The sequence below is a fragment of the Crocodylus siamensis genome, chromosome 3 (genome assembly GCF_052110815.1).
Source record: "Crocodylus siamensis isolate JL-2025a chromosome 3, ASM5211081v1, whole genome shotgun sequence".
In the NCBI taxonomy this organism is placed as follows: Eukaryota; Metazoa; Chordata; order Crocodylia; family Crocodylidae; genus Crocodylus; species Crocodylus siamensis.
Window position 1 is genome coordinate 1,537,331 of NC_143397.1, and position 22,566 is coordinate 1,559,896.

General features: G+C 55.7%; 1 protein-coding gene across 2 annotated transcripts in view; it reads right to left on the minus strand.

The window, feature by feature from the left end:
- The window catches only part of LOC149867893 (phospholipid-transporting ATPase ID-like), a 68,477-nt gene extending 46,327 nt beyond the window's left edge, over nt 1-22,150 (minus strand). Inside the window, exons 1-3 of one of the 2 annotated variants that reach the window (XM_090037503.1) lie at nt 21,713-22,150; nt 13,214-13,292; nt 4,212-4,270 (exon numbers count right to left, since the gene is read on the minus strand). In XM_090037503.1, coding sequence (XP_089893629.1) covers nt 4,212-4,270; nt 13,214-13,292; nt 21,713-21,763 — 189 coding nt within the window. In that variant the 5' untranslated portion in view covers nt 21,764-22,150. Of the gene's footprint in view, nt 1-4,211; nt 4,271-5,721; nt 5,847-13,213; nt 13,293-21,712 lie in introns of those variants that run through there. The other variant, XM_090037504.1, reaches the window with a different exon arrangement.
- Nucleotides 22,151-22,566: the final 416 nt, after the last annotated feature.

A 22,566-nucleotide genomic window follows, 5' to 3' on the forward strand; every position in this document is an offset into this window, starting at 1 on the left:
AAGGCAGGGCTGGCATGAAGGAGGGAGAGGCTGCATGCAAACAAGAGGCTAGTCTAGGCCGGGAGGCCACACTTTCACGTCTTGCCAGCCTACACACAGCACAAAGACCGGCTTGGGAGACCCAAAGCAACTGTGCTGCAAAAATGTCCCTGGGAAATGAAGGGCATTTGTAAATCTGCCTGCATGAAGAAGGGTGTTTGCACCGGAAAGCTTGTCAAGAAGAATTTTTCCAACTATTTTAGTTGGTCTAATAAAAGAGATCAGATTTACCCAAAGAGCCTGGTCTGCCTGGGAAATGAGCAGTTTATTTCAGTTCCTGCACCGCTGTCTGTCATAGCAACCACTGAAGAGAACCAGCGCCAGTCGCTCCCTTTCCTATTGCCATCAAAGCAAGTAAAAACCCCATCCCTGGGGCAGGCTCCAAACACTTTCTCACAAGAGTTTCCATCTGGGACCACGTGCAAGCTGGCTCACAAGCCTTGACACACTCGCTGCCCCCCATGCCTGGCTGTCAAGGACAGAGTCGGACCAGGGTTGTCAGGTCAGGAGTCGAGAGCTTTCCTCGACTCGGCGAGGCCGCCTGGCTTGCCCAGCCCTGCTCCGTATAGAGCCCATCACTAAAGCTTCCAGCCTTTGATTGCATGCTGTGCAATTGAGAAAATAACCACCTTAATAAGCAACAGGCAGAGCAGCAAGCTGCAGAAAGGAGCAAGTTTGCTCCACGTGCACAAGCATCACGTTCACACTCGGTGTCACCCAGGCTGCCGCCTGCTCCAGGGGACGGATGCCAGGCTGGGAGCTCAGGGCCGGTTCCTGGCTGCAGCGTGGATGGGTGGACTGCCTAGCCATGCCACGTCCTCTCTTGCCATGTGGGTCCCCAGCTGCTGAGCAAGGCTGACAGCACTTAAGGGTTTGAAAGGGGGGCTGAGTAGCCGCAGCCCCAGCATTTTTATTCTACCCCCTTTCCTACTGCAAGCAAGCACGGCTCCGCTGACATCCACCCACCGCCTACAGACGAAGGACACCTCCTGCTCGCAGGTTGCCCCGGGGTAAACCCATCTGGCTCTGCCTCTGGAGCCACTCTGCTAGTCGCGTCACACTCTCCACCAACACCTGCAAAGGTGGCTCCCACCTTTGCTCACTGTACAAATAAATGTGGACTTCCTTGTGGCAGCAGCACAAGGTGCATTTGACTGCTGTCACGGTGCAAAGGTGGAGGTAATAGGGCAGGATGCAGCGAGTGGGAAGAAACTAGGTGAGGGCCTAGACGCCTTGGCGACACGCGGACTCGCAGAAAATGAGGGTTGGAAGGGAGGTGCCCATAGCACCCCGCACGCGCAACCTCGGATTCGATCCTGCAAGGAGGACGGGAATCGGGGACCGGACCAGCCCTGTGCCCAAGAAACCCGCAGAGGGAGACTCAAGGTCCCCAGCAAAGCCTCGTCTGAACGGCCGGCAACTCAGACCGGCCTCATCCCGGAAGCAGGTTTCATCTGTCGTTCAAACTCACTTCCTAGGGCCGCGATGCACACGCCCGCCCGCCCGGCACTGATCCTTGACCCCATTAATACCCAACGGCACCGAGCTGCACCCAGTCGCGGGCCACGAGAGTCTCTAGAAAAGTGCATTTGCATCTGTGTACACAGGTGAGGGTGCCTTCCACCTGCAACTCTCTGGGCAGGTTGCAAACACAGCCTGACGTGCAAAACCGCCCTCCCAGGCAAATATCATCCCCGTAACGACACAGAGCGAGGGGCATGGAGGCCAAGGGATGCGGGGAGCCCTCGGCCACACTGTCAGCGTCCTCCCACAAACCGAACCCACGGACCCTGCAGTTCAGCTTGCTTTAGTGACTAGGTCACACACCTATCCCAGTACACAGAATAAGCACCAGGAACCAAGTTAAAAATCAACAGCATGAGACTGAAAACAGCCTGGAGGATCCAGGGTGCAGGGGACCTTGACGCTGCACCCAGAGCACAGCAGGCACTTGCTTTCTGCAGAAAGAAAAGGGCCAGGTCCTGATCCTGCCTTCCCTCAGGCACACAGCGGCTGCAAGAAGAGTGGCGCCAGGGTCAAGTCACAAGACTCGATGCAGACGCATGTCAAGGGCAGCTCGGCCTCTCCCCGACCCACCCACCCTGGGTGCTGCGGAGCGTGCATGCCCCCAGCGTGCTCCTGCCAGGGCGGCAGGAGTCCTGCCTGCGCCGTGCCGAGCAGGGTGCACCCGGACCTGGCTCCCCGGCTTGGCACAGGGCGGAGGATGGCACAAGCCACGTACACACTCAGGAGCATTGCTTAGGGACAGCATGGGCAAGCTGACAGGGGTCCTCGGGGCAGACCCTCCAGGCACCCCCCTGGAACAGCAGCGTCCAGCTGCAAGAGACAAGGCCTCCCATCTGCGGCTCGGACCCTGGCAGGGTCCGTTTGCATTGCGGGAGGCGATGCCTTCGAGAGAGGCATTGGCCAGGGCGGCACAAAGACAGACAGAAAGATGACGTGGGGGGGACGGACGCTGTGTGGGCAGGGAAGGGCCTCCACCCCCGTGATGGAGCTGTGGCGTGCTTCTCAGCCCTGGCCTTGCCTTTCCTGTTGTCCAGCAGCCAACTCCAGAGCTGTTTGCACAAATGACGTGGCCCTGAAGCCGTGCTGAATCGCAGAGCAAAGCTGCTGGGCTGGGAAAAGAACGAGCTCTTGCAAACACACGCAGACCTGGCAGGGCGGCCGCCCGGCAGGCCCCAGGCGAAATCCAGCTGCAGGCCCCCGCAGAATTGGGACCTCAGCCGGTGCCTGGCGTGTGGAGGGCAGGGGGACGACAGCAAGACTGAGCTGCTGCACCCACGAACCTCAACAGAAGGCCACGGCAGGCCGCCTCTTTCAGGTGACAGGCTACACGGTCCCGGCCTGGCTGACTTCTAGGACGTCATGACCCCCGATCTACAGATGTGCCGCGCATCTGCTGGGAACCAGGAAGGAGTAGGAGTTAATCCATCACACGCACGCCCATTAGCTTCCTTCCAAGCTGGGGGAGCAGGTGGGGAGGTAGGAGGATGGGGTGGACAAGGATCAATCCTCCCACTTCACAACACATGGGAGCAGCCAGCTGGCTGGAGGAAGATGCCTCTTCCCACGCCCGTGTATAAGGGGCCTCCTGAAACAGCCTCCCCATCCCATCCTCCCCGCTCACCCCGGCGCACACGACCGCCCCCGGCTTCCTGTGGCTTACGTGGAGCATCGTCTGCATCCCGCTCCGCACGCGTCGCCTACGCGCGCAACCCGTGTGCCGAAGCCCCCCTGTCCTCGGCATCGCTCCGCGCGCAAAGCCGAACCAGCGCAGAGCATCCGGTTCCTTTGCCGGGACAGGGCTCGCTGGAGCAGCCAGCTGAAACTCTGAACATCTGTTTCACGGGAAACCCCAGTGTTTTGATATTGGCGTTCAGTCCAGTTCAGAAATCTGCCACTAAACAACTGCTGTGAAGTTTCGTTAAAAGAGAGCCACTAACGCACCATGTTTCCCCGCAGGACCCCGGCCGCTGCTGCCTGACTGCCCAGTACGTTTCACTGATGCTGTTCGGTGGCTGGTATCACCAAAACAGACTAAAAGCCACAAAAAGTGTTTCCTAATGGCCATTGCTCCTTGTCCCATCTGCCCCCACTGAGGACAGCCCAGCTCCATCCTCTTTGCAGCCCCCTGCACATCACTTTGGAGCAGCGGGGCTGGCAGGGAGCTGCGGGGATCACATCCAGTCCAACCCCTGCCTGAGGCAGGATCAGCCCTGTGCAAACCGTACCAGACAAGCCCATCATCTAAACCCTACAGAAGACTGCCATCAACCCTGACACCGAGACATCACACCCAACCCTGCCCCGGGTGAAGCAGGGGGACCGCGGCGGGCAACGTCCTGCTGCTGTAAAAGGGTGTTAATAGACACTTGAGAGACCTGCAACTCCCCCAGTACGGACCAGTCTGACCAGGAGGGAAAATTCCTTCCTGACCCTAAAGATAGTGATCGGTCTGACCCAGGGCGGAGAGGAAGGCCCTCTAACCAGGACCCTCTGCTCCGGTCCCAGCAGAAGCATCTTCTACAACAGTCATTTCCAAACCCCCTTCCTCCCAAAAGCACCCCGACCATAACCAACCTCACGTGCACCGTAAACAGGACCAGAGGGACACTTGCAAGGGAGGAGCGGGCCCGGTCACTGTTACTTACAGCATACTGGAACTGCAGGTTGTAGTCCCGGTTGTTTGCCTGAAGCTGCCTCTCTTCCTCTGCAGGGAAGAGGAAACACATTAGATTGCAGCAGGGAAATTAGGATGCACTGGATAACGATGAATACATGCACAAGCAAAGCAGCAGCCAGAACTGGCGCACGTCCCCAAACCTGGAGACGATGCCCGGGCTTGGGGGCGTGGGGCAGATCCCCACCCGAGCGCTGGGATCGTAGCATTCAGGAGTTCGTAAGCCAACACGCTCCTGCATGGTGGTGCAAATATTAACATGAGTGCAGCAGGTGAATCCTCCTGCCTGCTTATCCCATCTCCCTCGGAGAGTCAGGGTTAACACTAGACAAACGGGCCTTGAACTGCCTCTCACTCCATAAAATCTCTGCAGTGATGCCATGAGCTCCTTGCAATCCCGTCCCCCTGGGCAGCGGAGGGCATCACCTCCCCAAGGCAGCAATGACTTGGCTAGCCCAGAGGCTCGATGCAAGGACCTCAGACCACTTCCAATATGCATTCGTTAAATTTTGTGCTCATTTCACTGAGCAAATATTCTGCCTTGGCCTCTGTTCAGCACTTGGGAAACTGAGGCACCGTGGGGCTAGCCAGACTTGCCTAAAACACAAGCCGAGCTGGAGACAGACCGCAGGAGGGTCCCGGTGTCCAGCTCCCACTTCCAATGGCAAACCAGACCAGATGCCACAAGCCCATGGACGTGCACTTGCTGAGCCCGGGAATACAAGAGCACCCCGCGGCTCAGCCCAGCCACACACCTGCATGTCAGAGGCACGACAGGAGGGAAACCCGGGGTCCCGACCCCCCCAAGCCTGAGCACAAGCCGCTCAGCTCGGCGGCACCATCACCGTACGCGCGGGAGCTGGTCAGAGATGCGACACCCCAGCAGCGCCGGCCATCGGCAAAAGGCAGGGTCTGTCCAGCGGGGTGCTGGGCAAGGAGCTCGGCGCCAGGTGAAGCATCCCAGCGGGCTTAGCCCAAATAACCCTGAAGGGCTGGCTGTGCCTGGCTCTTCCCAGAGCAGGGACCCCTGCAATCCCCGCCGGCTATTCCCCTCACCGTCTTTCCCTGCCGCGGTGCAGACACACGCTTAGACACCGTGCTGCAGGTGACTTTAGAAGGGGACGACCGGGCGTGGCACGCAAGTGTGCCCAGAAGGCAGGGTCCCTGCAGCCACTTGCAGATAGCTGCAAAGGAAGCAGGCCCAGGCGCAACCTCTGAAGGATGCACAGAGGCTTCCCCTGGGGCGTCCAGCTCAGCTCTCGGGAGCTGCAAGACTCGCCGCTGCCCATGTCCTGGCACTGGGACCTGCTCCACGTGGCCAACTCCAGCCGCGCCCTCCAGCACCTCCTGAAGCAGCAACGAGAGTCAAGGCAACGCGGGATCAACATCTAACCGCAGCTACCGAAACTTCTTGCTGTCCCTCCACCCCACAAATGGAAACCACGGCTCAAAACGATTTGACTGCAGCTGCCAGCCTCTACCATGCATGGCTGCATCTGCGAGCACCACGGTCGGACGCGGAGAACACGAAGCGCGGCTCCAGCACGAGGATTTCCACTCCTGGGAGCCCCATCAGCTCCGAGCAAACTTTCTTCCCTTCGGCAAACTGCAGGCGCGAGTCCCTGGAAAGAAGCACTGAGGCCCCACACCGGGCTGTGCGCCTCCAGTGACCGCTTCATAGCTGGCAAAGACCAGCACCCCGTGGAAACACTTAACGCACGTCACCGGGATCGCGTGCCAGCCACAGCAAGGAGTCACTGGGAAAGCGGTTGCTTTCCCAGGCAGACGGATTTAGGAGCAAAGCCACAAAACAACATCTGGATGACATACCATCCAAGACACAGCTATAAATGTAATTGCCTGGCCAGCCGGCCCCCTTTGCATTTAGGGCTGTTGCATGGCAATCGCTCGTGAAAGGCAAGCTCCACGTCCTGGCCGCGGAGCCTGGAAACTCGCTTCTGACGGATGCTGAAGCAGCAGAGCCAAGAGCGCGGCCTCCAGACGGGCCGGGGGTAGTTTCTGCGGCTGCAAAGGGTGGGGCCGCAGAGAAACGACTTTCCACAGCTCGAGCCGGACGCTGCGGGTCTGACCGAGGCCCCGGCTCCGCTTGGGGGGCTCTGCCTGGGTAATGCACACTTGCACGAAGCGACCTCCCTGTCCCTGAAACAGAGGTGGGGACCAAACGAGGGACTGGGCTCTCTGAGCAGCATCCTTCCAGCAACACCAAGCCCCTGCGGGGACCCATCCCCGTGCTTGATCTGCTTCTGGGAGAGCCAGCCCAGCCCCAGCCCAGGCATGAGCCGTGGTGCTGGGGCAGCAGAGGCCGGCTGCCTTTGCAAACAGCTGTGGCACTGGGCTCCTGCCCCACAGCGCCGGCTGGGGCAGTCTGGGAAGGGCCCGTTGCCGCCTCGGGCACTGAGGGGGCTTTGATTTTATGTGCTCTTCGGCTCTCTCCAAGGGACAATCCTTGCCCCCTAAGCCGGGGTAGCCTGAAGCCCCACAAATAGCGCTGGGGAGGGTGGAAGAGGCTTTCATTCAGCCTCTCCTGGGGAAGTCACAAGCCTCAAGCTGCGATTGTGGATGGCTTTCCCAGGCGTCTGGGCTTTGCTGGATGCCCCGTGAAGCTAGGGAGCAATTTTTCCCCCACTCCTATTGCAACAAGTGCAAGTGGGGGAAGGGGCTCACCTCCCCCAGGGGCGCTGGGTGCTGCAGCCCAGGCTGGGGATGGGGCTGGGCTGGGCCATGGTCCCGCTGGCACCAACCCCGCAGGGGCCTGGTTGGAGGGTCTTGCCCCTCTGCTCAGGCTCAGCCCGATATGGCACTGGGGTCAGGAAGGGATTTCCCCCTGCTCAGACTGGTGCACGCCGGGGGGTTTGCCTTCCTCTGCAGCGGGGACACGGCCCTGCCCGGGGTCTCTGGAGCATCTATGAACCCCCTTTGCAGCAGCACGATGTTGGCGGCCCCCTGATTTCCCTGCAGCAGGGACAAGTGTGATGCCCAGGACCGTGTCAGGACTGACTCTGTAGTTCTGCTCAGAGGTTGGACAATGGGTTCATCTGGGCTGGTTTGCACAGGGCCGATCCTGCCTCAGGCAGGGCTTGGACTAGGTCCGACGCTGCAGGTCCCTGCCAGCCCCACTTTTCTATGACTCCTACCTGCTGGCCCCTCGGTTCCTACCTGGAGACCTTCCTGCAATATCCAAGCACCTCCCTTAATTAACAAAAATCAAGGACAAAGCCTCCAGGAGTGCTGCTTTTCCATCTCTCCTCTGGGAAGCGAGTAGTAAGAGAGGGAGATGGTTGTAAGATGCGAGTTGCTTGGGTCAGGGGGTGTCTATCTACATGCCTGGTACCGAGCTGAGCCCAGACTTCATCACTGGAATTTGCAAACACAGAGACAATATTTTAATACATTTCTGGGCAGGGCATTGAATGCACCAGGAAATTCTCCTTGTATATCAGTGGTATCTGCATACAAGATACACAATGACATTGGTTTCCCTACAACAAACTGCATGCAAATGGGAAAAATTTCCTGCTTGCCAACAGTCTATGTTTAACTTGAATACAAAATGCAATGCTAGTCCCTGCCCTGCTAAGCTTTCCAGGATCACATGGAGGAAAGATGACTCTGAAAGACCATATCTGCCTCTCTCCTGCACTTGCGCTTCAAATCTACGTGGGCTCACTAGTGAAATACATTTCATCTAACAATGAGAGTGCAGCGAAAGCACAGATGACGGCATCCCGACCCTGCATCCCTAGCACCACACCAGGACCTCGTGCTTCGCTATAATTTGGCGCAAGATGCAGCAATGTGTCACCAAACATTCCTGAGTTCTTTAGAAAAAATTGCTTTTCAAGCAGTCGCTGTCTTTGGGCGCTCAGAGGCCAAGCGAGGTCCCAGGAGACTGGAAAGGAGTAAATATACAACAAGATGGATCCAGACAATTACAGACCAGCCCAGCTTCAATAACTGGAAAGGTATTGCGGCAAATGATGAATCTGTTGATTAATTTATAAGGACCTGATCAAGCACCTATCAAGAGCAAATCATGCCTAGCCAGCCTGTTTTCCTTCAATGACTAGGTGATGGGGGACCGATGAATGGGATATACTTCCACTCACTAAGGCTTTTGACAGTGTCTCCCAAAGGGGAAAAAGAGGCCAAGAAACCCCCTTGGCTGAACTGGGAAATCCAGAAAAGCCTTGGGGCAAAAAAAGAGCCACGCAGGCTGTGGAAACAGGAGGTAGCTACCAAGGAGGAGTATACCTGCCTGGCTCGCACGTGCAGGGAATCAGTCAGGAAGGCCAACGCAGGCTCGTGGTGCTCCGGCCAGGTCCCAGAGGACTGGGAAAGGGGCAATGTGGTCCCCGTTTTCAAGATGGGGAGGAAGGAGGATCCGGGTAACTACAGACCGGTTAGCCTCGCCTCTCTTTGGGAAAACCTTTGAAAAAATTATTAAGGATCACATTTGTGGGGTCCACTGGGGAAAGCAATGCTAACAAGCAATCAGCAAGGGCTCATAGCAGGCAGATCCTGCCTGATAAATCTGGGTTTTTTTGGCAACCGGGTCACAAAACGCGTAGATGCAGGAGTCGAGGTGGATGTCAACTACCTAGACTTAAAGGAGGCCTTCGATACGGTATCCCCATAAACAGACTGACAGGCGGTGACGGGGATGATTACGTGGTCAGGCGGGTGAGAAGTGGGCTTGGGTGTGGTGGTGGTGGATGGGTCAGCATTGGCCTGGAAAGATGCGGGCAGTGGAGTCCCACAAGGCTCGGGCCTTGGACCGGTGCTGTTCAATGTCTCCATCGGTGACTTGGATGAGGGCATGGAAAGCACTGTGTCCAAATTTGAAGATTACATGAAATTATGGGGTAAAGTTAACACACCAGAGAGTAGGGAATGAATCCAGGTGGATCTGGACAGGTTGGAAAGATGGGCAGAACAGAATAGGATGCAGTTTAATAAGGAGAAATGCAAGGTGCTGCACACGGAGAGAAGGAATCAGCAGCACACTTCCAGGCCGGGGGATGACCTCCTCAGCGGTGGAAAGGGGTCTCAAAGTCACTGTTGCCTCCAAGATGAACATGGGCCGGTAGTGTGGGGATGCGGTGAGGAAGGCCGACCGCACCTTGTCCTGCATCCACAGATGCATCTCCAGCAGGTCCAGGGAGGGGATCCTCCCCCTCTATGCGGCACTGGTCAGGCCGCGGCTGGAGTCCTGCGTCCAGTTCTGGGCACCGCACTTCAGGAGGGAGGTGGACAGCATGGAGAGGGTCCCGTGGGGTTCGGGGTTTGCAGGCCAAGCCCTTTGCGGAGAGACCAGGGCACCTGGACCTCTTCAGCCTTCGCACGGGAAGGCTGAGAGGGGATCTTGTAGCTGCCTACAAAGTCATCGAGCGGGGGGCAGCAAAGAATAGGAGATGCTTAGTTTGCCAGGGCGGAGAGCAGATTTAGGTTGGACGTCGGGAAGAACTTCACGGTGAGGGTTGCCAAAATCTGGAACGGGCTCCAAGGAAGGTGATGCTCTCCCCTACCCTGGATGTCTCCAAGAGGAGACCGGACAAGCACCTGGCTGGGGTCGTCTGACCCCAGCCCTCTTTCCTGCCCAGCGCAGGGGGTCGGGCTAAGGTCCCTTTCAGCCCGAGCATCTTTGAATCAGTCTCATAAGCAAGCTAAGGAAAGCCAACCCAGATGACACCACTGGAAGGTGGGTGCACAGCCGCTTGGATAGTCATAGACTCGTAGAGAAGTGGGGCTGGAGGCCTAGTCCAACCCCTGCGAGGCAGGATCAGCCCTGTCCAAACCACCCCAGACAAATCCATCATCTAGTTAAACTCCCGTCAACGTTGACATGATGCACAGTATAACTCCCAAACCTGCCATGGGTCACTGTGCAAACAGCAAGAGCTCAGTGTCCACGTGGCAGGCGGTATCGCGCGGGATTCCCCAGGAGCCCGCCTGGTCCCGGTACTATTCAACCTCTTCACGGCCGACTCGGAGCATGGAGCTGAGCGTACACCGAGTGTACGTCATGCATTATTAAACGCTGGCATTTCAGAAGGAGGGGTTGAAATATTCTATTATATTTATTTTAAAATTCAGGAAGGCAGCTGCTACCTCATATGAACCGCAGCAGCGCATCGTCTTTGCTAGAAAGCACGCACCTCCCATGTGTATTGCAATGAAATGGTTTGACACCGCGCCACGCTGCGCACAGCTTCGACAGCTAGCACGTCAGCAAACCCGGTCAAAATAACAGTCAAAGCAACGTTTGAAAAGGATGAAACTAACATTTTGTTCCTGGGGTCAAAGTGATTCTTCCAATATTTCCAACCTATTGAAATGATGTTTGTGTGATGAAAACCAGTCTCCCACCTGCTCCGAGGAGAAACGTCACTCGTTTCCAGCACCCGTCCTGGTGCCTGCGCTGTACATCAGCACGGAGCTGGCTCTGGACATTGGGCCAAGCACTTTCCTGTCTCAAAATCCACACGGACCCGCTCGGAGCCGGCGGGAACTCACCCGTGTTCAACCTGGGCTCCTTCCTTCCATCAGCATCCACTAGCAGCTCCCATCGGATGCAGGCCAGCGTCACAGATATTAATTAATGCCTGCCCTCCTCGCCTGTTTGGCTCCGGAGCCTAGATTCTGTTCTCAGCCCCGTCGCGGGGGGCTGTCTACACTGCTCCACGGCAATGCCGCACCGAGACACACGTGTTATCCGTCGTAGCTCCCAGCTGAGGAGGCAGCGGGTGGAGCTTGCCTCTGCACTGAGCTGACGGGTGCCGTCATCGAGCCGTGTCAACGCCGTCCATCTCTATTTGCACGAGAAGTCACCCACTTCCCCTAAGCAGAACCGGCCCGGCCCTCCTGGAAAACCCTCACCCGGCGCAGCTTTCCCAATCGTGACCACATCGTCAGCCCATGACTAAAGAACCAGGCCCTCCTGCTCCTCGGCCGTTTTCATCAGATAGCAGAAATCACGCTGTTGCCCAAATGCACGACCTGGACTTTGCAGCACATCCGACCTCTATCTATTGGCTTGGTTGGAGTCGCATCAGTGACAGTGAAACGGGGAACTCTACCCAAGAGTTTAAAAAGTAAACACTTCCTTTAAATATTAGTTTTTCTGCAGACCGCTGGTCAAACAATGACTTAACCTCCCCGTCTGTAACCTGCAGCGGTTTTACTGTCGGAGCGGTGAAATCCTCCCTCGCAAGACTTCTACCTAACAGGGGCTTGCACCGTCTCACCACGCAACCCCAGGGCCAAGCCACCGCCATGCGTGCTGGGTGCGGCGACTGGAGCCGGAGCTTTGCGCTGGCTCCGACAATAACCTTCAAACACTTCTTGGTTTTTTCCCCTGGTAAAAGTAAACACTGTTCCTTTTCTTTCAAGACTTAGTTTCCACTCCTAATTTCCCATAATTCAATGAGAATCACTGAGCGGAACCTAGGAGGAATAAAAAAACAGGAAGTTGTAAAGAGAAAAGGCGAAGGCTTACTCGAAAATGCCCTGTGTTCGTCATCAGGAAGCTCTTAAACTTCTTCCGAAGTGCAAGGACTAAATCTGGGAATAAACATCTATAGCTAAAAGAAGATCAAGCTGTTGACTCAGCTCTTAATCCTTGGCTCTCTCGATGTCCATTGTTTTCAGACCCACTTCAATTCTCTCCCTGTGAATTTTGCTCCTTGCTCTCTCGCGAGCTCCAATTGCTGCTCTGGTATCGTGCAGCGCACAAGCTGATGCATGCGGTTGCAGCATTGCCCCTCTGAGGAGCAGATACCGGGGCTGCTCCGAGCAGAAAAATCCTCTTTCTGGATCAGAAAACACAACGCATGCGATGCTCACGGAAAAAGCAGACTTCTGCTTGGTCAGGACTAAGAACAACGCTCTTATCCAAGCACACAGATACTGGTGCCTAGCCTAGATGCCATGGTGCAGGAGTTGGAAAGGCCCCGAACTGGGTGCAATCCTTCCCGTCGGGATATTAGAGCCTCTCCGGGCATGTCTGTGCTGCCTCCCTGTCAAAACAGGGGCTATCCCAGAGAATCCAGCCCTGCCCAAGCATTTCTGCTGCATGTGCCCCTAAGCCCAGCAATCAGGCAGAGTATCTGGTGCCAGGGTCCCTGCAGGCCCAAACCAGGGTGCTGCTTTTCTCCTAGGAAAGCCTGCGAGTTTGCTGAGCCCTGGGCTCGGGAGGGGGATGGCCATAGACATACCCGCTTCATCTGGCTTTTGGGGTGAAACACGGGTACCCCCGTTCTGCCCCTCCGGGGTAGGGAAACAGCCGCACCGACTCAAACAGAAACCCTTGGAAGTGCCAAGGTGCCTCAAGGCGCTGCAGGGATGGCGTGCAGCATTAGCCGTGCAAATGCAATTCCCAAGATAAACCCTGAGATTTCAGACAGGAATCCAGCAGGTCTAAAATGTTCGGACCTACTGTGGTCTTCCTGAGTTCTTTGCAATTGAAAAACGCCTCTGTTATTTTTTCCGCACTCAAAAACCAAGTGAAAACAAAGAGCTGGCATGGTGTGCGAGGTGCTTTGGGTCTAAAAGCTGCCTTTGACTCTGAGGCGAAACAGGAAGGCAGCACACCAGCGGAGACAGTTTGGTGCCAGGTTCCCTGGGGCAGGATCAGCGCTATCCAGACTCTTGGGGCTGGTTGCTAGAGGGCCAAAGCCACAGGACCAACCCAAGGGGCAGTGCCATGCAAAGCGATGCAAAGCCAAGGATCTCCCAGTGCGTCCGTTTTGTCCAAGCCTTCTCCGGTGCCCTGGGGCTCCATGCACAGCTTGCCCCTGCTCCGGAGGACCGCACCCTGGGAACGGAAACAAAGCACTGCTCCGTGGGGGTGAGACCAGCACACAAGCAGCCAGAGCTGCCCGGGGAGGCAAAGTGCTGCAGATGGCACCCGGCCCCCCACCCAGGACCTGGGCGGCGCTGCTGGAGCTCACTCACCTTTCAATTTCTTCTTCCCAAATTTCCATCCAAAGAGCGGCATCCCCAGAGTTGGCTTCAGCACAAGCCCATGAAATTCCTGCAGGCAAACAGACAAGGTTATTGCCCCTGGGGGGGTTGTCTATGTAAGGGGACGTGAGCCAGCTGCAAGGCTCAAAGGTCTCCGCCGTGCAGCCAACCCGGCAGCTTTACCTCAAACGCCACCCCTCAAACCTTTCTACACCACAGCAAAGAGATCTGATGGGACAGGGGGCGCATCTACACGAGACACATTAATGCGCTTTAGCCTAATTTAAGGCACATTAAGGGCACACATCTACATGTGCACGCCCTTAATGTGCATTAAAAATGGCAAATTTAGGTGCAATTAGTTAAAGCGCATTAATGCACGTGCAGACACAACCTGGCACTAACTTTAGTGCTGGGTCTTCCCAGCCACTAGGGGCACATGGCAGGGCTGCAGGACTTGGCACTGACTTTAGTGCCAACATCTGCCAAAAATTGCTTAATGCACATTAAATTTAGTCGTGCTTAAGTGCATGTGTAGATGCACCCAGGGAATTAGAGAACCACAGAGCGGTGGGGCTGGAAGGAGCTCCAGGGGTCACATCAGGCCCAATCCTGCCTGAGGCAGGATCAGCCCTGCCCAGAGCATCCTATACATGCGCATAGGAGTTAACCACACGTGCATGAAGCCTCCACGCTAGACTAAGTGCAGCCTGGTGTCGCATCATTGCTGCGAGGCCAACAATGACCCTCCTGCCACACATGCGCTAAACCCCAGAGCCCCAGGGATGCTCTCAGGTGGACCGGACCTTTCTAGAAAGATCTTCAGTGCCCCAAAAAGCTAAATCAAAGTTTCTCTAGCGCAGCTGAGCCTGGGATATCACAAAAAGCAGCCTCCAACCAACTGCCAGCGAGTGCAGGCCCTACCACAGGGCAAGGGCTTGGCCAGTCCTGATCCAGCTTCCTCTAGCTACTTGCTTTCTGCATGTATCCAGGAACCACTCGGGGTCTCGGGTGCCTGGAAGAGCAATTTGCTCCACCGCACAGTGCCAGCTACCTCTGCCCAAGAGAAGAAACTCTCCAGCAGCGCAGGCTTCTGGGGAGCTAAACCACCGAAAGGTACAAGTCCCCACAATGCTTCTGCCTTTCCCAGACAAACTTGGCAGCATTTCAACACCATTCATTTTTGGGTACAACTGTGAACCCTTATTATAACTGGCCTGTTAATTAGGCAGATTAACAGGGCTTGGTTAGTCTCTGAGGTGCCTTGCACCACTGCTTGGGTTTGCTGGCTGCACTTGAAATACCAGTACTGTCACGACGGAGCCCGCACGCCAGTTCTGGCTTGTTACCGCCACTGTATTAACTGGTTGCAGCTGTTGTTAAACCAACCTCCTGAAGCAAAACCAGAGAGATTATGACCTTGATGTCCTTCCCTTCTGGAGAAGTGCTTTTTGCAAGCTGGGGCCCATTTGAGGAAATAGCCTTGTAAAATCACACAACAACTTCATGGGACCCCGTTTCTGCTGGCAGCCATCAACTCTCACCACGTCCCTGTACTTGCACACGTTCCCATTTCCTCCAGCATCACAGATGTGTCAGCTCTCTCTTCTGCTTATAATCTTACTCACCGATTCACAGAAGTTTAGGCCTGAAAGGGACCTTGGTCTGGGCAGGAATTGCATGGTGGTGATAAGCAATGTTTCATTGGTGCGAGCCGGGCATTTAACTCGGCACAGCATCTATCACACGCTGATAAATATCAGCCTTTCCTGTAGCTGTTTGAACATCATCTTCCACCAACCCATCCGACTGAGGACGCCGGGGGCCCATGGTGACGTGTCTAAACCCAGGCTGCGCTGAAAACCCCTTAAATCCATGTCCGCTCAACTGTGGCCAACTGTCAGACACGACTGTGTCACGTGTACTAAGTCGAGCAAAAGGCAATCGAATAGGTACAACCACCGATATAGCACAAGTGTCTTCTAGTAAAGCTTTCTCAGGGAAGTGAGAGAAATGTTATAGAACAAGAACATAGTGTGCATGTGTGTGCACACGCATTATACACACATATATACACACACACACATACATATTGTGCCTGACTCTGTGTGCGTGTGTGTGTGTGTGCGTGTGCGTATGTGTGTGCGCGCGTGCGCACACATGGCTGCCCACCTCCATCAACAAGAATAAGCAACCTGTCTTATTTCAGGTCGAAAGTCCGATCACCTTCTACTATAAAACAGATCTGCATCGGCGTCCATTGCTCCTGCAAAAACGCTTCCTCCCGGATAACGGCGCTGTCATCGAATCGTAGAGAAATGGGGCTGGAAAGGTGGCATCTGGTCCGGCCCATCTGAGGTAGGATCAGCCCTGTCCGAACCAGCCCGGACTCAGCCATTGTCCATCCACTGACCAAACTACAGCCAGCCCCAGACGTCGCACCCGGACCTGCCTCGGGCCAAGCAGCGGGACCGCGGCATCGCTGTCGCCGTTATTTTGTCCGCACCGAGCACGTGCTGTTGGCGCCGGCAGACTTGCAGAGGGAAGCAAATCTGCTGCATTTCTGCCCTCCTTTCCCACAGGCTGAGCGGCGTCGCAATTTCTTTTAGTCAGCGCTGCATTGGCAGCCGCCTTTGCAGCCGGGGCTTGCCTTTATCCCCCGGGTCCCTTTTCTTCTGGTGTCGTGATTGAGAACCACGTCGGCAGGGCCAGGACAGCACCCACCCTCCATGAGTTGCATTGCAGATGAGGCAACTTCCATCTCTTGGCAAGTTTCCACAGCCTCAGCAGGCATTAAACCTCAGACTACAGGTTTTCTTCCGGTTTCTAATAATGGTCCGGGTTCTTATCAAGGCTCCCGGCAGCCCTCCACAACTCAGGGCCCCACGGGTGCTGCTGCGGTTTTCCGTTCCTGAATAAAAATGAAACGTCTGCCTCGGGTCTCATATTTACACACACTTCAGCATTTTTGACACATGATTTCGTAGTTGTCTCTGGCTCAACTAACTGAAAACCACCTGCCTGGGCCCCTGCCCCGGTCAGAAAGACGCCTGCTTCCTAACTGCTTTCTCCAGCGATGCTCCTGTTCCTGCCTCCCATGCATCGGGTCTAGTGCAGCTTCTAGCTGCTCCGTGGTTCTGCTCACGTGGTCTGTTCACTCGTGGCACCGTGTGATGGTCAGGGCTCTTCCTGCGCTTGTGGTGCTGGGCGGGATCCTCGTGACTCAGCCGTGACTTAATGGGACATCGAAACAGGCACCAAGGGCGGAAGGGAGCTCGGGAGGTCACATCCAGTACAGCCCCCTGCCCCAAGCAGGACCAGCCCTGACTCCATCATCCCAGACAAGGCTGTCTACCCAGGTCTTCAAAACCTCCGAAGATGGAAACTGCACCGCCGCTCTGGGGAGCCTGCACCAGTGCTTCACCACCTTCCTCATAAGAAAGTTTCTCCTAATATCCAACCTCAACTTCCCTTGCTGCAGCTGGAGCCCATTGCTCCTTGTCCTGTCGACCGCCCCATTGAGACCAGCCCAGCTCCGTCCTCTTTGCAGCCCCCCGGCAGGGAGGTGAAGGCTGCTGTTCAATCCCCCTCAGTCTTCTCTTCTGCAGACTCAATCAGCCCATTTCCCTCAGCCTCTCCTCACCAGTCCTGTCCCCCAGCTCCACAACCATTTTCATTGCCCTTTGCTGGACTCTCTCCAATGTGTCCACGTCCTTTCTGTCGTGGGGGCCCACAGCTGGGCACAGGACTCCAGATGTGGCCTCCCCAGTGCTGAACAGAGTGAGGAATCACTGCCCTCGATCTGCTGGCGACGCTCCTACCCATGCACCCAGGATGCCGGTTGCCTTCTTGGCATGAGGACACACTGCCAGCTCCTGTCCATCTTCTTGTCCCCTGTCCCCCCTGGTCCTTTTCTGCAGAGCTGCCGCCCAGCCCATCACCCCCACCTGCCCCGGTGCGGGGATTGTCCCATCCTAAGTGCAGGATTTTGCACTCATCCTTGTTGAACCTCTGAGATTTCTTTTGGCCCAGTCCTCCAACATGTTGAGATCTCTCTGAATCCTAACCCGACCTCCAGTGCATCTGTTACTCCTCTAGCTTGGTGTCATCTGCAGACTTGCCGAGGGTGCATCCATCCCATCTTCCAGGTCACTGATGAAGATGTTGAACAAAACCAGCCCCAGGACCGACCCTGGGACACTCCACTTGACATGAGCCTCTGCGACAACCTCCCCCAAAACCGCTCATGTCTGGAGCACGGAGTCACTTAAAGGTACAGTTCCCAACCCCTGGGGATGCAGAGCACTGGGTTTTTGCAGTGCTGTTTGCCTACTATCTATCGGAGACCAGCGCTCCCCCGTTGCTGTACAGAGCTCGGGCACCGTGCGAATACAGCCTGGCGAGGGCCAGCCGGCTTCTCCCCAAAAAGGGCTTCCACAGCTGAGGACCATGACAGCCTCCCCCTGGGCACGGACAGCTTCCAGGTCCACGCTGGGCAAGAGCCAGCTGAGATCCAGGGTCACAAAGGAAAGGGCTCGGTGGTCTCCCCTGCCGTGGTGCACCCACGGAAACGGCCCGACGCGCTTTCCTTTCGGCCCCGAGCTCAGCCAGAAGTAGCCGCCTGCCCTCGAGGTGACGGAGGCTGGTGCAGACTGGAGGAGGCAGGGGCGCTTTTCGTCCCAGCAAGCAGCAGCGCGAAGGCCAGGCAGCTCTGGGGAGCAGAGAGCAGACACCCTGCATGGGAAGCGGGTCAGCTGCCTGAGCCAGCTCCTTGCATTGCCATAGCAGAGCACAGGCCACGCTGCTGGGGAAGGGCTGCACTTGCTTCCAGCTACGAGACAGCACGCAGTCTTCACAGACAGACCCTCCAAGCAAATACAAGACCTACCCGACGGCTGACCGACCGCGACACGTGTAAGAGGGCAATACCGTACAACGCTCCGACATCGTACTCGGGGAAACAGGCTACGTAAAAGAAGCCAACAGACAACTCTCTGACATTACCAACTATAACAAAACTAGAGGAAGACCCTACTCCCCTTTTCTCCTCAAAACCACCATCACATCATATCCATCAGAACTACAAGAAAAACTACAGACCTTGATCCCTCCACTACCCAACCCAGGGACTTTTTACCTGCTCCCTAAAATCCACAAACAAGGAAACCTATCATTTCAAACCATGGGACCCCAACCGAAGAAATATCAGCTTCCATCGAACCCATCTTAAAACCGCCCGTCACCAAAAACCGAGTTTCATCCAAGACGCAACTGATTGCCTGCAAAAACTCAGAAACATAGACCATCCTCCCAGCAATAGTCACCATGGACGTCACTAGCTTTATCCATCCCACACCAGGACGGCAGCCAAGCCTGCCTCACGTATCTACAAGGATGAGATTACAACTCTGAGTACAGACCTCAGGATACCACTGAACTCGTATACTATACTATACTATACTATACTATACTATACTATACACTTCATATACATCCCTACACACAACAACTTCAGGTTCAAGAACCAACACTTCTGCCAGACCATGGGTACAGCTACGGGCACCAAAATGGCCCCACAATATGCCAACATTTTTATATCCCACCTAGAAGACTTCCTCAAGAGCTGCACCATCAAACCCTTACTATACCCGAGATACATAGATGACGTCTTCATCATTTGGATGAAAACTCTGCAGTCACTGATTGATTTCCACCAAGAATTCGACAATCGTCACCACTCCATCAGACTATTACTTGAATACTCTAACACCAGCATTTCCTTTTTGGCCACCATGATCAATATCCAAGATAGTAAAATGCAAACCACCGTATACAAGAAACCCACGGACCAACATACCCATCTACGCAGAACCAGCAATCACCCCAAACACACCAAGAAAGCTGCAATTTACAGCCAAGCCCCCCGATACCACCGAATTTGCAGCGAGGTGAATACCCGTGATTGCCACCTCACAAATCTGAAAAGGGCCTTCAGCCAACAAGGACGCTCCTCCAGAGGACGGCTTGCACTTCTGAAAGAGCCACCTGGGCACCACGGGAAGATTTGCTGCAGTACAAAAAGGAAATCCCCACAAATCGCACACCGTAAGTTATGGCATATCCCCCTTCCCTAGAACCCATACGGACAATCCTCAAACAATTGCAACCCATGCTAGAAGATGACCCCCGTCTTAAAGAGATCTTCCCAGAACCACCCATCCTAGCCTCCAAACGTAGCACCAAACCTTGCTAACCTCATCACCAGAAACAAACTCCCTACGACCCCAACTACGCCCAGTGGATCCAGACCAGGCCAGGACAAGAAATGCAAAACCTGCCAACACATCTTCACCACCCCACAATACCTACACCCCACAGAGCCATCACCATCACCATCACCATCCCTGGATTTTACACCTGCATCTCCAGAAATGTTCTCTCTCTCATCCAGTGCACAAAATGCCTCGATGGAAAACGTGTAGGAGAGACCAAGCAACAACTGCACCCCAGAACGAACGCCCACCGGCAACCCACCGAAGACAAGAATACCCAACTACCTGTGCATGCACACTCCTCACGGGACAACCACTCCCTTTCCGATCTCACAGTCCTCATCCTCACAGGGACCTTACAAAACACCTTTCGCAGACAAGCCCATGAACTTCACGCCATAAATTTACTGGATACTAGAAACCACGGACTCAGCATCGACATTGGATTTATGACACATTACAACCTGCCGGCCATCGGATTCACCGGGTACCTGCCTGACCTGACCTCTTCCGTTCTTGTTTTCCCCCAACTTTCTCCCCTCCCCTCCTTTTCTATCCTTCGTCTTCATGATTTCCATACATTTCCTTTCTCATTGATGCCTCTTTTTTTACCTTGTAATACTGCATCTGTTATGTTTCCCTTTGGCTTTTTTCCACCTGTTTTCTTCCTCCTCCTTCCCTGCTTCACCTTTGGTTTTTCTAATTTCCACCTATTTATATTTTCAATGACATCCTGCTACACTTTTAGTTTCTCTCATTCAGTCTTAGACCAGCAGAGACTCCCTATGCCTGAGGAAGGGAGATTGTGCCAGAAAGCTTGCTATCGGGACTCCTGGTAGAGATGATATCTTTTATTAAACCAACAAGATTTTTGCAAAAATAAAATAAAATAAAATAAATTTTAAAAAATCATTAATTGCAAGCTTTCAGGTATGAAGCTTGCTAAGAACTTTTTTCCCCCAACAATTCAGTTGGTCTAATAAAAGAGATCACCTCTACTCCAAAAACCTTGCCTGCCTAAGAGGGCACAGGGCACGGGCACAGAGCTGCGAGGGGTTTAAAGCAGCCCATGGACTGGCAGCCCCTGATCCAGGCTACAGACCATCACAAGAGGAACAAGAGCCTGAAGCCATGGCCTGGAAGCCTTCACTGCTGGCGGCTGGCATTGTGGGGAGCGCAGCCAAAATAAAATCTGGGGGCTTAGATAGGATAGGCCAGTTCCCTACCAGCTCCAGCTGAGGTCAACTGAGGCTTGGCAAATGGGCACATCAATCCCTGCCACCAGTGGCTCTCGCCAGATACTGCCCAGTCAATGATGGCTGTCTGGTATCACACCCAGTGGCACCAGGGGATGGATCTCAGACACCCCCGTGCAATAGCAGACCCGTTGCCACCTAGTAATGGTGCCAGCTAATGCTCATGCAAGTGCTAAGATGGGCAGCTCCGCCGTGCAAACCAGGTGTCAGGGGAGGTTCGCTTCTCTCTCCACAGGAATGCCAGTTTGCAAATGCCGGGCCTTTTGGAAAAAAATACAAGCCACAGTTCACCGATAAAGGGCCTCAGCCAGCCAGAGCCAGCGCTCACGCTCGTTCTCCTCCCACACTCTCGGAGCCCAAATGACCCCTATTTCGGAGGTGGAGAACTAAGCCATGGGGCAGCAAAGTGACTTGCCCAAGGTCATACAGGAAGCCTGTGGCAGAGCCAAGGAGGGAGTCTTTGCTCCTTGACTCTCAGACGCAACAGCTCATCCTCCCTGCCTTGGGCGGGGTTGGGTTTAGCTGATGTCAGCCTGGATTTCGTGAGAAATTTTGCAACCCAGCCCCCAGCGGGCAGGCGGAAGCAGCCCCTACACACCCAGAGAGCTTCCTTGGGCATCAGCAGCGCGAGCAGAGAGGGGCCCTGCCCTGGGTAGGGCAGCCGGGGAAGAAACTGTCCCGCAGGAGAAACCCACCAGGACTGCCAGGAAACTAGCCGAGCCCGTTATTTGCTGCGTTTCCCCGTCACAAGCCGGCACCATCCGTCCATCTCCTCCGAAGCCGCCACCCCGAGCGGCCTGGCTTTAAAAATATCGCGCAGGGCTCAGCTCCCTCCACCCGTCAGTGCTGCGCCCCCAGTCCTCCCCCGGACAGCAACGGGCTCGGATAGGACCCGCGGGCCTGAAAGCGCCCACTTGCTGCCGCCGCAGCTGGCAGGGAAACAGGCGGGCGCTAAATCTTACCCGGGGGGGGCCCGTCGACGTCCCAGCCGCCCAGCCCCTGCCCTCCTCCATAGCACGCCGGCACACTCCTCTCCAGGGCTGCTCACGCTCCTCTCGGGACCGCGGAGGGCAGGCGGGATGCAGGCGAGCCAGGCCGCGTCACCCCGGGGTGCAAGGACGGCAGCACCCAGCCAGAGCCCCCAAAACATGCGGCTGCCGCGGCTGCTCCGGGAAAGCCGAGCAGCTACTTTTACTCCAGACTTCTTTCTTCCCTCTCCGGCCCTGGCCGCCGGCCAAATTCTTCTGGCATTATTTTTTTTTTCTGTTTCCTGTCGATAGGGAAAGTGCTCCTTTCCAAACACCCACCGCAACGCCAGCTGTGAAGTGCCGGGGGCCAGGAAAGCAAAGCACCCAGCCCGCCGGGATGCCCAGGGCAGCTGTCGCTCCGGAGGGCTATAAAATGACATGGGAGGAGGAAAGGCGCCGCTCGGAGAAAGGGGAAGAGAAAGGAGGAACTGGCAGGGGAGCTCGAGTCGTCCTCAGGGTCCGGCGCCGCAGTTCAGACCCCCTGCGGCCCAGGGGACCGCAGACCCCACCCTGCAGGGGCAGTTACGGGGTCCTCCAGCCATGAAACACGAGGGGTTTGCATCCCCATGAAAACCCTTACGCCAGCCCTTCCCTGCCCGTCTCGGCCTCATCAGCCCCCCATCGCTTCACCCCCCACCGCCATCGGGCCAAGGATTCCCCCCTCCAGACCTGCCATCTCCCTGCTGCATGTGCACGGGACCCGATACGCCGCAGGGGTCTGGTTTTGCACGCCCCAAGCGACTGCGTTTGATGAGCAGTGATGCACTGAAAGCCAAGGGGCTCGGGGG